Source organism: Fusarium oxysporum, chromosome III (genome assembly GCF_013085055.1).
Source record: "Fusarium oxysporum Fo47 chromosome III, complete sequence".
NCBI lineage: Eukaryota > Fungi > Ascomycota > Sordariomycetes > Hypocreales > Nectriaceae > Fusarium > Fusarium oxysporum.
Window position 1 is genome coordinate 1,153,615 of NC_072842.1, and position 13,057 is coordinate 1,166,671.

At 49.9% G+C, this 13,057-nt stretch overlaps 4 protein-coding genes across 4 annotated transcripts; 2 read left to right on the forward strand and 2 right to left on the reverse strand.

Moving 5' to 3' along the window:
• Positions 1-107: 107 nt before the first annotated feature.
• On the forward strand, positions 108-2,728 carry FOBCDRAFT_258103 (rRNA processing/ribosome biogenesis-domain-containing protein). The gene is made up of 2 exons (XM_031175624.3): positions 108-720; positions 769-2,728. Exons 1-2 carry the CDS (start codon positions 379-381, stop codon positions 2,704-2,706), a joined length of 2,280 nt encoding a protein of 759 aa, XP_031046757.2. The 5' UTR covers positions 108-378; the 3' UTR covers positions 2,707-2,728.
• Positions 2,729-4,089, reverse strand: FOBCDRAFT_217032 (uncharacterized protein). Its single transcript, XM_031175625.3, has 2 exons — positions 3,887-4,089; positions 2,729-3,828 (listed from the first exon to the last, which is right to left on the reverse strand). Exon 2 carries the CDS (start codon positions 3,789-3,791, stop codon positions 2,952-2,954), a length of 840 nt encoding a protein of 279 aa, XP_031046758.2. The 5' UTR covers positions 3,792-3,828; positions 3,887-4,089; the 3' UTR covers positions 2,729-2,951.
• A 374-nt stretch (positions 4,090-4,463) lies between these two features.
• Positions 4,464-5,753, forward strand: FOBCDRAFT_217035 (concanavalin A-like lectin/glucanase domain-containing protein). The gene has a single exon (XM_031175626.3). It carries the CDS (start codon positions 4,510-4,512, stop codon positions 5,659-5,661), a length of 1,152 nt encoding a protein of 383 aa, XP_031046759.2. The 5' UTR covers positions 4,464-4,509; the 3' UTR covers positions 5,662-5,753.
• A 1,399-nt stretch (positions 5,754-7,152) lies between these two features.
• FOBCDRAFT_20100 (MeaB bZIP transcription factor) lies at positions 7,153-8,926 on the reverse strand. The gene is made up of 3 exons (XM_031175627.3): positions 8,515-8,926; positions 7,572-8,277; positions 7,153-7,519 (listed from the first exon to the last, which is right to left on the reverse strand). Exons 1-3 carry the CDS (start codon positions 8,722-8,724, stop codon positions 7,203-7,205), a joined length of 1,233 nt encoding a protein of 410 aa, XP_031046760.1. The 5' UTR covers positions 8,725-8,926; the 3' UTR covers positions 7,153-7,202.
• Positions 8,927-13,057: the final 4,131 nt, after the last annotated feature.

Below are 13,057 nucleotides of genomic sequence, written 5' to 3' on the forward strand. Positions count from 1 at the left end.
GTTGGATCCACTGTCAGGGGTCTTCCCGCCAGTCAAGCTAACCCACCTTTGGTATGCTTGTTGCTAGGGACCTACTGGACTGAGAGCAGAAAAAAAGTTTCAATGGAGTCTTTCTTGATGAATTTACAGCTTCATCATAATTCGAGGTTATAAGCCGAGATTTCCAGTTGAGCAACAGAATAGGATACTGAATCTCTGTTCAAACATATCTGAACCTCTTCTGCGACTGCTGTACTCGCCTTTTACACGTGACGGCGCAGTATCAACTTTGAGTTGATTTACTTTTGTCTTGGCCAATACCTTCAAGCTTCAACTTGTCGCAAAGCATCTGAGACCTCACAAACTATCTCAGAAAACCTCATATAGGATTCAGTACTCATGGCGGCCTCACTTCCACCCGACCTGCGGGTTCTATGCCGCAAACTCACCTCCATTCCGCCAACTCAGCTTCCTCATGCGCTGCCATCTCTCATCAACCACATCCTACACTGCAAGGAGCCATTGTCGGCGCCTTCGGACCGCAAGGTCAAGGATAGCTCCCCGGAAGCCGCTCAGCTTGTCCATAAGCTCAAGGCGAGTATTACCACTCACTTGAACGGACGAAGTCGCGAGGCTAGATTCGCTGCAGTTGCTCTAATCAAGACTGTGGTTGACGTTGGTGGGTGGGAGATCCTACGAGGTTGTCAACCATGGGTCACTGGACTCCTGTCTGTAGTTGAGGTAAGTCAATACACTCATTTCTATAGGCTCATTATTAACAATTCGCAGAAAAGCGATCCCATTACTTCAAAGGAGTTGGCCATTGTGGCTCTTACACGCATCTACATCTCAGTCCATCCATATCAGACCCTTGTCCGCGAGATTGCCACACCAACAATCCCAACATTTGTTACAGCTTGCATAAAGCTCATCAGCTTGCCCAAGAACGGCGAAAAGCTCCAAACGCCCCTATCTGTCATTGAGACTATTTGCGACGCTTTATCAGCCTTGATTCCGCTTTACCCAACAACCATTCGGCCTTCAAACTCCAAGCTCAGAACAGCAGTCAAGCCTTATCTTGTTCCTACACAATCAGATGAGACTGTCATTCCACAAAGTCTTCAGCGAGCTTCGCGAAAAATTGTTATCTCGCTTCACCATGTTGCGGCCAAGTCAGGAGGTAGTGATGAGTGGGCCAAGCTGATCGACACTCTCCTGAAGGAGTTGCACTCTACAGCTGACCAGGTCCTGAGAGCCGTTGAAGAGTCATGGGAGGGAACAAGCGGCTTCACTCGATCGCAAGTTGAACTCGATAATGAGCCGAACGGTGGTGGCTTATCTGCGGACGAGCTCCCAGCATGGTCAGGAACCAACGCTGGGGCTGATCGTTTAATTGGCCTCTTCCAGTATCTTTCTGATTGTCTGCGATATCCTACCAAGGCGCCCGTCACGATACCCACCAGCGCACTTGTTGACGCTGCATCTCGGTTACTTCTCATAGCCAGACTCTCGCCCAGGTCCCAAACATGGGATCAAGCGCTTCAGACCAACGCTGCGATTGCCAGGGAAGAGAAGGAAGAACTCTGGGCTGCGCTACCAGATATTCACATCGCTGCTCTGCACCTCATTGAAGCCTTGTTCCAGCGTTTGGGTCAGAACGCTGTGTCTATTGCCCCAGAGGTCCTTGACCACCTTGTCCGAGTATTCAAGTCAGGAATCAACCTTCCCACAGTCCGAAAGACCGGATACACTGTCCTCAAAGAGATCTTGCTTATCTCTGGCCCAACACTATCCAAGCCTTCGGTTGGTAGCTTAGACCCTGTATTTGGCGCTTGCTGTCGTGACTTGCAACAAGATGCAGGTCACCTTAGAGAGGCTGAGAAGCCAGCGGCAACTGGCACCGACAGTAAGAAGAACAGCATCGCCGCCAACGCTGATCTTTTCCTTCAGCCTCAAGCCGCCGCCGTTATCTCAACCCCTTCCCTAGAGTCCAAGCACAGGGCCGCTGCTGCAAAGCTCTTGCCCGTTGTTCTGTCAAAAGTACCACAGCGACATCTCAAGCCTTCTTTGCGTGGTCTCGTTGACCAGACAGCTATCTTGACAAATAGCCGTGACGCTATGCTGGCAAGTGTTCTCAACCCATACAAGGACCAACGTGGTAGAGTGTACCCTAGCATTCTTCCCCATCTTACTCAGCAATTCCCTGATGACAAAGGTCTTGAGATTCTGCGCACCAACATTCGTGCGGGTGCTCAGAGTCTCGCTGAGGGTGAAGAGCCATTAGAGGCTCTCTCTATCGAAGAGGAGCAAGATGAGGAGATGAAGGATGGTGATGTCGAGGAGCAAGACGCAGTGCCTGAAAAGAAGGGTGACTTGTTCAAGCCAGGAGCACTGCCCACAGCTCCACATGCCGAGAAGAATCTCCCCATTCAGGGCAATCCATTTGCCCCTATCGAGAAGGCTGCTCCCTCAACTGAGAATGCCTTCGCACGGGCATCCTCACCGCCAAAGCGAAAGCACGAAGGTTCAGATTCTGCACCTCCGAAGAGACAGGTTCTGGAAAAGTCCTCTTCTCCTGACCGTGTTCTCCCAGCGCCTATTCAAAGGGCCCCAGTTGTGGCCAAGGAACCTGAAGAGGAAGAGGATGACGACGATGATGATGAGAGCGTTCATCTCAATATGGAACTGGACGATGAAGATGAAGATGAAGATGAAGATGAGGACTAGCCATTTCACGGGACATAGAAGAGTAATTTTAAAAGATTTATTGGGGTATAAATATATGAGCCGATCCCTAGCCTTCTAGCCTTCACCGACCTTCTTCTCAATGCACAGTAGCACGTCTACATCCAAAGCGGCTGTCGTCTCTTCAATCAAATCCAGAAACGGCCCACCAACTCCTCCCTACCATAAGAACGCCTTCGAGCAATGATGCCACCTAGTATACGAAAATAGAAAAAGTCCCGCTAGTCTCAGTCCCTGAGCCAAGCGCGACGCTTTTCCTCCTTACGAGCCCTTCGCTTCTCTTTGAACTGCTTCAGTTCAGCCTTGGAAGGCTTCTTCCCAGAACGCTCTGCCTTCAAGCTCCGGCCGTCATGGGCATTGGCTGCGGCCTCAACGTCAAAAAAGGCGTTCATCTGGCGCTTTGACTTGGCCTCATCGCTATGACGCTCGGGCCCTTGGCCAGCTGCTTGGAACTGGCCTGTGAAGCGGTTGAACGTTGCTGTTGCGGCGTATATCTCTGCAGGGTCGGTGATGCCGGCGCTTGTGGTCGCAATTTGGTCTTCTTCTTGAGTACATTTTGCGTACCAAGCGTTGGGATCGTAATCGCCATGGATTGCCGGGTTGTAGCCTCCAGCGACAGGTTTCTCTGAAGCTGGAGGTTGAGGAACACCTGGGGCGGTGCCCGGGGCAGCGGGTATAGGAGCGCTCGTGGTAATACGAGGGTTATCCCACTGAGACTTGCCAGTGAAGCGATTCACGAAGAACCAAGCTTGCGTGTTTGGGTCCCACTGACAGTCCCAGCCATCATCCTCTTGTTGCGGCGCAGGCTCGTTGGGCAACGGAGGGCCACCAGGTACAGGCTCGCTTGGCAAAGGTGGTCCATCTGGCGTCGGTTCGTTCGGTAGAGGAGGCGCATCCTTATCATCGGGGGCGCTGTTAGGTTCCTCAGGAGATTCAGAAGCCTCTCCGTCTTCGCGATCTGAACTCTCCTCCACTGGTTCGGTTGCGCCGTCGCGCTTTGGCGACTCTGGCTTTGGCGACTGAGCTGCAGGCTCCTCTACGCCTACGGATGGCTTAGGCGACGACATAGCGATTGTTGCGGTTGTTGTTGCGATGTTGAAGCGTCTATCATCCCAAAAATGAGTTTACGAAAATCGACAGTGTCATCGTGATACTTATGCACCTGGAGTTTGTCTTAGCAAAGCTGAGCGAGTGTGGTTTTTGTCATCCAGTAAATGGAGTCGCAGGCTACGCTTCACATAGCAAGAGTGCTTTGTGCACGTCGTCGAAAAACGAATCGTTGTTTGTGACGACGTAGGATACAAAAAGATGGTGAATGTACAGAGTAGATGCGAATAATAATGAAGAATGAATCAGCGGCGCCTGTAATGCTGCATAAATTAGGCGGGGCCTTCCTGGTTAAGCGGATGAGGCTGATCACGTGACCTCTTCAACCTCCAAGCTTGTCAGTCTGGAATGTCCTGGAAATACAACTTAACCTTACATTCTCAGAGCTATACGGCAATCATACAATATCTGAACTCAATGGGTCTACTCGGCGAAGTCCATGGTATCAACTCAATGCGTTGTAAACTGCAATTGTCGTAGGAAGCCGTCTTACTTGTCGAAGGCTTCCTGCGAGGGAATGAGGCTAAGCAAAGCCTCGACCGTTCTGAATGGGCAAAGACCTCAAGGAGGTCCATAAGCCAATTCAATAGCTCTCAGCTCCTAACATTTATCAATGACAATGCTTTCATCAACGTTTTGTCCCTGCTTCTGTTGTTCATGGTTGATTGACTGACAGCTATGTTTTGGCCAAGTCGCTTGTTTTGCATACAGCTCACTGTGTTAGTAACCACAGTTCATGGATCACCAAACGATGAGTGTGACTGCTATCTCACTAATGGCACCAACTCTGCATATTACTCACGACACAGTTTCTATGACTACCGAAACCTTGGGGACTATGCGGGAGTTCCCAGTCCTGTCCAAAATGCTTCCAGAAAAGCAGGTGTAACAAGCGACTATTTCAACAGCGACACTTGGGATGACAGCTGGAGCATTCAAGACTGGAGCAATCGCGGGAAAGGCGTCAGTCTCTCAGGCGATGCAACTGTCCTAATGATCAACTCCCCCAACAACGTCTACATTGAAAAGAATGACGACAAAGACGCAGCCTCGGATACGTTCCTCACCATGCGAACCATGCGGCTGCCCGGTTTCCAGAGCGCTGCAGAGTTCGAGTCTGTGTCGACATATCACTACGTCTCAGTACGGATGCTCGCCCGTGCCACCGGCAGCGCGGGTGCATGCATGGCTATCTTCACGTACCTTGGGAGTGAAGAGCTAGCTGCTGTACAAGAAGCTGATATCGAGATCATGACGCGTGATCCCAAGAACCGGGTCCAGTACACGAATCAGCCTTCTTTCACAGAGGATGGCGATGATATCCCCAAAGCTACTCGTAACGGCACGCTGCCCAAGGGTGTTGAGTGGGATGATTGGGTTGTGCACCGATTGGACTGGACGCCCAAACGCTCTACCTGGTATGCTAATGGTCAAGAAGTTGCCAGTATAGAATTCCAGACACCGAAGGACCCGGCACAGATCATTCTCAACGCTTGGAGCGACGGTGGTTCGTGGAGCGGGAATATGAGCCTCAATGGTGCAGCATATATGCATATCCAGTGGATCGACATGGTGTATAATGTTACAAAAGACAACGAGGAAAAGAGAAGTTTCGATGGTCGCAGGTTGGAGAGCGATGCTGAACAAGACGGTGGGCTAGTACGTCGAGATGATAGTAAGGGCGCATGTAAGGTCGTCTGTAGCATCGATGAGGCGGATAAGGCTGGAGAGACCAATATACTTCCGAAGAGCGCGGCGTCTCACATGCTGGATATGCGATACTGGACAAGGATGATTGTGTTTGGAATCATGCTTTTGGCGTATATATAAAGCGTTAAAGCGTTGGAGCATATTTCTAGGTTTATATAAGTGTACGTCGAATCGTTTTACATGATTGAGCTTATGAAGGACATAACGTTCAGACCGGGCAGCACTGATCTAAAGACCAGGTATTTAGTATTCAAAGTAGAATATCCCTATGTAATCTTCCTTAGTTCGTCCTGTCTGACTTACCTCTGTCCTTAAAGACGATGGCTTCAATACCTAACAATAGGGGTTCCAGAACATCGCCGTCTTCTTCCGCAAGTTCCCAGCCTTTCCCCTTTGCTCACACTCTCCTCAAACAAACTCACATTATCGTCGATCACCTAAAGTTACAAGTCCCACTGATTATCCCGCATCCGTTCCGACCCGCCTCCGACTTCAGATCACAGGCCTCGCCCCAGTGTCAACTAACTTGGGACTGAAGCAGCGAAGCCATTAATAACACTTACATAACACATAACAAGCCTCGTGGGTATTCGGCACTACGCCAAGATTCACCTTGACTTGCTTAACCTTGCCCTCTTGTCACCTTGTCCCACATCGTGTGGCATCTTCCCCAGTCCATGTCCTGCTTGGTTCCTTGTTGGCTCCAATCCGCTTTGTCCATGATCGTGCATTTCTGGGGTAATGTTATTGACTAGAGGTTCAGCCGCTGTCCCACTCGGTGAGATCGACGAGGGACAATGATAAAGAGTTATTGGAGAGCGATACATGTTGCAAAAGATGGTATTCACTGCATGCTTCGTTACGCAGTTGCTATGTTCAAGTCCCATGTCCCGTTATAACCAACTATTGCATGATTTGATATCTCAAAAATAAACACCGCTTTCAACAGATCCTTTGTCTGATCATATAACTTTTAGAAATCCTCAAACATTGAGTCCTCAACAAACCAAATCCCGACATCGTAATATAATACTAGTTTTCTTTTTTCCAGTGTCCTTTCTGCGCCACTGTCCCATCACTTGTTTGAAGCCGACAGGTATATCTCGCTCTTGAAATGATTTGTCGTTAAAAGTTGTGAGAAGCGATAATTAGGTGCTTTTGTATATAGTACTGCTAGAGCTGATCAACACGGCATAATCTTTATGCCAAAGTGTTCTGTCTTTGCTTGTAGTCGTCAAGTCCTTCGACATGCCTTGCCATCAGGATGCTACCATAGCCCTACTCAACCCCAGCGCGATATTACATGGAGAATGGGTATGACTATAGGCCTCGCTGTGGTGAGCCTGTTGCTCAAGTCTGTTGCGGTGGGATATATCTATCGCACATCCCGCAGAAGAATCAACAAGTCAATCGCGTCGAAATTGCCTTTCAATCAAGTGCGACCGTTAAGTGTTTTTATCTTCATGAAGCATGCCAATGGTGCGCGAAGGTTTATGTCAAGGAGTGGTTTCTCAACCCCCCAGACTCTCGACCATGGGTTTCAAGACTTGAGCGAGAGCTGACGGGAGTATGGAGTCTCCCGTGATAGCAGCTCTTCAGGCATCTGTCGATGAATGGACCCTCCAGGTGACCAATTCCAGAGGTTTGTTCGAGCTCCAAGTTCACCTCATGTTGGCTTGTTCGAACTGAAACTGCTGCCCGTTGGGAAATGCCATGCTAGCACTTAATCCAAAAGGGTCCCAATCCAGGCCATTCTGGTCTAAAAGCTGGGTCATTGATGGGTATTGCGAGTGCGTGGTTTGTGGCTGTTGGACGGGTTCATGAGATGGCGTCATCTGGTGTCCAGGTCCGCTAGAGGCAGGCGACATCATCATAGGCTGCTGGTTCTCTCCATTGTAGCCTGAGGGGTATCCTCCATGACCAGCTGGTGTTTCGATTTCAGGCTCGTCAATCATGCCATCTTGTTCATATTCTTGCTCTGCATGAATGATTAGGATGTGTTATCGATGAAATGACACGAGAAAACTTACCAAGTTGTTCAATATGGTTCTGGAAGGCAGGGGTAGGGTAGTAAGAAGCTCCGGATCCTGTTTGACCTCCCCGTCCACCATTCTGCATCATCGATGATCGAGGGGCCTGTGTGTTCTGAGGCATCTGTTGCTGTTGCTGCTGGGGCATCTGCTGGCGCGACATGCTAGTCATCGAACCTCTCATCGACATGTTATCCGAGGCGGCAGGAGAGAAGGCGGAGCCAGTGTTGCTCGGCGAGTTGGAATGAGACGATGGTGTAGGTCGATTTTTGGGTGAGGTAGCATTCGAATGAGGTTGCAGCGGGGGTGGCAGTACTGGCACAGGCTCAGCCTTGGGGGCGATGTTCGAGTTTGATCGTCGAGACTGGTGGTGTCGGTTCATTATCGCACGCTGGATAGGAGGAGGCTGAACGAGGTTCTGAGGCATATGGGTTGGTCCCAAGTTAGGACTACCCGTCTTGGCGCGAAGCTCAGCCTGGACATCGATTCCCTTTTCGAGAAGAATACGCTCGAGAAGCGAGTTCTTGTATCGAAGCATCAGACACTCATCGGCGGCAGTGCGGTGAGCCGCCTGGAGGTTGTGGAGGTTGGACTCATGGACGCGGATGGTCTCTTCGAGTTGCTTTATGTATTCAGTTCGGCGTTCACGAAAAGCAGCTTGAGCCTGTCGGTTCCTCTGCTTTCGCTCTTCGGAAGTCGCATAGATCTTTTCATGTTCTGTTAGTCACTATTCAAGGGCGGGTGTATATGTGCGTCATGTTGTCTTGGAAAGAGACACATGGGTAAGACCCGAGGTGAGAGCGGGGAAGCTGTGCTGAGGTATTGCCTTGATCTATCCCAATCCCATCGTGTTGTTTGACAATAAGCTATCCTCAAAGATAGATGGAAAACAGTGTGTAGTGTGTATATGGTGTAAGTAAGAGGAAAACAAGACAAGACTTACAGGTTTGCGGCCGCCCTTCCTCTTGGGCTGCTGAGGCTCTTGGGTGGCATTGGCAGCAGAGGTTATCGCAGGGTGATGATCGCCCTCAGGGCTGGAGCCAACGAGAGAGTCGGTCTCTTCCCGAGAATGACCGTTTAGGCCGTTGAGATGATTGTTGTTGTTTTGGTGTTGCGCAGGATCCGCCTTATCGATTGACATCTTGTCTGCCATTACCCAGACCGGGCTACTAGACGATTTGCCGCGCAGCGGCAAACGCCCCAGAGACGCAAAACGGGAATTCTGTTACGTGACGAGGTGGAACGTCAAGACGACGACGGGCGCAAAGAATCGAGACAGGCAAGTGTGCGCCCGTTGGGTTTTTGCTTTGCGGTTGCGGGCGTAGGGGGAGCGGGCGCAAGAGATAGGAAATGCAGCCCGGATTGGGGGTCGTACGGGGGTCAACAGCGTACTGGAGTGTGAAAAGGGCCCTTATCAGACGCAGAAACGCAGACAAAACCAAAAACGCTTGGCTATCAAAGATAGTACTGGCTGAGTGACAATGATACGCGCTGCGTCTAACAAGCGCCTATCAGTTGTAAGTCGCAGGTAAGGGTCTTTGAAAAACGTAAGAAATTCTACCAAGAGATAAAAGACGGGCTGTAATTCGCGTCGAGTTCTTGGGGGGGACAGTTGCGATAACAGAGAAGGGGATCACTCAGGCCGCAAGGGAATACGGTTTTATGTAATGTAAATTAAGAGGAGGGGGCAGCCTAGGAAACTCCTTCTTTTCTCTGTCGACTCGAGGGCCTTAGCCCTTGGGCCAATCAAAGACTCGTATTCGAGGGATGAGAGTGGGCTTCCAAGGCCCATAAGTGGAGCAAGGAGGCATCCACTAAAAAAACCAGTCCATCTCAATCTTCACCTTAAATTCTTCAGCATGGCCCCTTCAATCCATCCATCCATTGGTTTCGACATGGACATCCATCGTCAAAGCATGGCGAGTGCACGGTCCCACCGTGATCTCTTTTTAAACATTTCACATGAGGGATAAATCGTGAAGCGTTCAATCAATCGCCAACAGCACATGCAGCGTCACTCGCAAGGGGCGAGTGAGAGTCTACCGTAGCAGACCAGACCAGCCCACTCGCACTCCGACAAGACGCTGCAGCCATGCATGCCCTGGCACTTTCACATCCCACTCAACCTTGGAACTAACTCTCCCAGCCCATCCTCTTTACGGTCGAGCTGAACCCAGGAAGGAAAAGACCAACCTGGGCCTGGTGTGAGACAGTGGGATGCCAGAGATACGCTCCCTGATAAGCATACAAATGGTCTTTTCGATGCTCGAGATTTGCAGATATACAAAACCATCAGCCCCTCGACTATCATCATCAACAAAGCTTTGTTCGTTTTTCGCTCATGTGTCGTGTGGCCGCCGGCTGAATGTTCGCTCGGCCGCCGGGCCAGTCTCTCTGTTGGCTGAACTGATCGGCAGCTGTAACATCGGAGCCCCCGCTTTCGCTCCAGCCGTCTCACCGGAAACGCTTCAGTCACTGGGCGGTTGTCAAGAGAGCAGCAAGGGCGGCTTTCGGTTTTCCTAGTGGTGTTCAACGGTTCGCGGTGCGCCTTGGTGGCGGAGGGCATGTGCCAGAATGCGTTTCTTGTCTTTTTTGACAGACAGCCCCGAATCTGGCACCCATTTCATTGACCCAATCATTGATCTGTTATCCCGTGATGGTTGTTGAAATTTTCAGCATTTGTTGCAATCTCTTACAGATGCCCTTGTCGATGGAATTTGAATAACCTGAGCTAGAGCTCACAGTGAGGTCCCGTCGTGCCAGCATCTGCTCCGTCATTTCGCTCCGTGCGGTCGATCATCCTGTCATGCTTAATTACACCGTTTGTTTTGGCTGTGACCCTGGCAGTTCTAGAAAACTCAGGGAACGACTATGACCCATCATTCTAGTGCTATCTCTCAGCAGGGATCTGTTTATCTTCAACCCCCGCTGTGCACCCCAACCTTTCTGGCTATCATTCACTTCTGATTGATAGAGGCTGCATTGAAGCCTTCAGCTCTTGTGGTCATCTGGTTCAATGCTGAACAGTTGCGGCGCCGCTGCATTCATACAAACTTGAGTTCGGCCCCCATAAGACCGATAATCGGCCTCTACACAATCACATCTGGCCTACTTAGGTACGCCGCCAGGTCACTCAGACTGCTAAAGCACCAGGTGGAGCTGTCAGCGGCATGAATGTCCAATAGTCTACGTATTTTGCTTAGCGTCTTTCCTCGAGACATCTTGACCCTGGCTTCTAGAGGTCCTCCGAATCCTCCGAACCGAGTAAATTATCCACAGCCTATCCCTGCCGCATCATGTGTTCCAACTACATGAAGCTCCGAAAAGGATTTACGCATCTGGCTCTTATTTATACTGTTTGAATAGCAGTGTAGCAAGTGATTGACGTAGCACTCTATTCTGAGAGACAAAGTTGAGAGACAATGAAGTCAACTCAGTGCAGGCTTTTTGGTCTATTTTAGCCTGAGCAACGGTCAAAAGGAATACCACGATATCTAAAAGTTGCTCCACGCCTGATACTGTGTACTGGCACTGGGAGATTCTTACAGCGTGCAACAAAGTCCTTCAAACCTTGTGAGATAAGCGAAACAAGTTGCCTGTTGCATATCAATCTGATATGCGGTTGCTCATCATTTCCAAAGACAACCGGCGGCAAACTACGTTAGCGCATGGTATGACGGCATATCCCAACATCCTGGCATAAAACCTTAGCACAAAGTTTGCCAGCCAGGAACGGAAACGCTTCTTCAGAACTGATGAGTTTTATTATGTATGCCATTGTGTTAAAACAGACTTTGAGAATACCGTTTCATCAAACCCAATACGTCCCAACGCCTCGATGGGACCTTGTGTCGAAGGTTCTGGCCTCTCCACAGGGTTGACATGCTGAGGCCATATCATCACGAGCAAGATCTGACCATGTGTCACCGGCCATCAGCGACCAACAATCCTAGGCAATAGTTCATGCTCAAATGCTTGCTACGATGCATCCCATCGGCGTTTACACATGTGCCATGAGTCGCAACCATGGATAACCATCCCAGTCCGTTGTCTTTTAGGAACGGACGTGCATACTGTATGAGGTGGTTTAGTGGTGGAGTCTCACATGATGGAAAGAAACCTTTGGGTTCCATGTCTTTTTCCAGAAACGAATCCATGTGTGGTGAAAACTCTGCTCAGTCCATGGTTCATTTCCTGTTGGTCCATGGCTTGCGGCCTGTTTGACTTTGATCGGAGCCACAGATCTTAAGTCCCCTTTTGGTAGGCGATAATTGCTAGTTCTGACGGTGGATTCAGAAGTCAAAATTACGATTCCTGCTACCCCGGATCATCCATCCACCTTTTGTGGAATTCGTGACGAGTTGTCAATTTCATCTTGTCTTTTGACGGTGAGAGAGCTCATCAAATCTCAACTTCAGAAGAAGTTGAAGCTCTAAGTTGTCGACTTGTCTCTATAGTCCTCACAGTGTTGATGCTCTGACATGGCATCAGTGAACGCAATATCAACCGATAATTGTGAATGAAGACTCTCAAAGGTTGAGAGCACGTACATACCATACAATCACTTAAATGGTTGTCAAGCACGCCCTGTCGATTCTGATGGTTTGGTTTCAATGGCACACACGATGCAACCCTGTCTGCCTGTCTTGATCAATGAGAGTCAGAGAGGCTCTGCCAAGTAAGGTCGAAGACGACGGTTCGTCTCGCTTGACCTAGCGAACCCGCTTGACCTGCATCTCCCGAACTGCGCCGGTCTCCTGTCGTAACTTTGTTGGGCCTTAGCTTCCGCCCTTGGGCAACAACTTGAGGGTCTTCTCGGTGACGATGTTCTCATGTTGATGAGCTTCAAGATCGGCATTTTGTCAGAGAAGATCATAATGCTACTCGATCAAGAAGGTAAATATGTTTCAGCATTGTCCTTAGTAACAAATCGTTTGGGCTGTGTAAGAGAGAGTTCTCAGGTTATGTTCCTCAGACATTCCTCGCATTAACATGATCTCCACGGCCCTTGGCAATCCCTAACCAAGCCACGCAACGTCGGTTGAATCTGCCGAAACTCTCCTTCACCTTCCTCACCGAGCGAGAAAAACACTTTCGCCTCAGCTGACTCTCACTCGGTTGACTAGGCTTCGCCGGGATTGTCGGGTCGCGCCATGGTGCCCAGGCGGGCTGTTCTCGTCGAGACAGGGGGTGTTGCTTCTGGAAATTTTCTAGCGCGGCTCGGGTTGCAGCCACTGTGAGATCCGAACAGGAACATCACCCCATGAAACGTGAAAGTGATGTGAGTCGATTTGGTCTCGATTTCACGTCGATCACACATGTGTGAGCAGCTGAGACAGGGCGGAGCAAGTGGTAGAATCCCCAGGAAGAGGAGTAAGGATAAGTCCTGTTAGGGAAGTATACGGGCACGAGATCGAGGAGGACGTATTCGGGGATGGGCTTTTGTTGAGTGAAACCTTTCGACTTTCATCTTACGCTTCTCCACG

Bases quoted from the DNA above. Each gene is read 5' to 3' on its own strand.
- FOBCDRAFT_217032 (XM_031175625.3), bottom strand. From the start codon at position 3,791: ATGTCGTCGCCTAAGCCATCCGTAGGCGTAGAGGAGCCTGCAGCTCAG.
- FOBCDRAFT_217035 (XM_031175626.3), top strand. From the start codon at position 4,510: ATGTTTTGGCCAAGTCGCTTGTTTTGCATACAGCTCACTGTGTTAGTA.
- FOBCDRAFT_20100 (XM_031175627.3), bottom strand. From the start codon at position 8,724: ATGGCAGACAAGATGTCAATCGATAAGGCGGATCCTGCGCAACACCAA. The intron at 8,278-8,514 runs GTAAGTCTTGTC...GAACATGAAAAG, and splicing joins GGAAGGGCGGCCGCAAACCT to ATCTATGCGACTTCCGAAGA. The intron at 7,520-7,571 runs GTAAGTTTTCTC...TCATTCATGCAG, and splicing joins GAACCATATTGAACAACTTG to AGCAAGAATATGAACAAGAT.
- FOBCDRAFT_258103 (XM_031175624.3), top strand. From the start codon at position 379: ATGGCGGCCTCACTTCCACCCGACCTGCGGGTTCTATGCCGCAAACTC. The intron at 721-768 runs GTAAGTCAATAC...AACAATTCGCAG, and splicing joins GACTCCTGTCTGTAGTTGAG to AAAAGCGATCCCATTACTTC.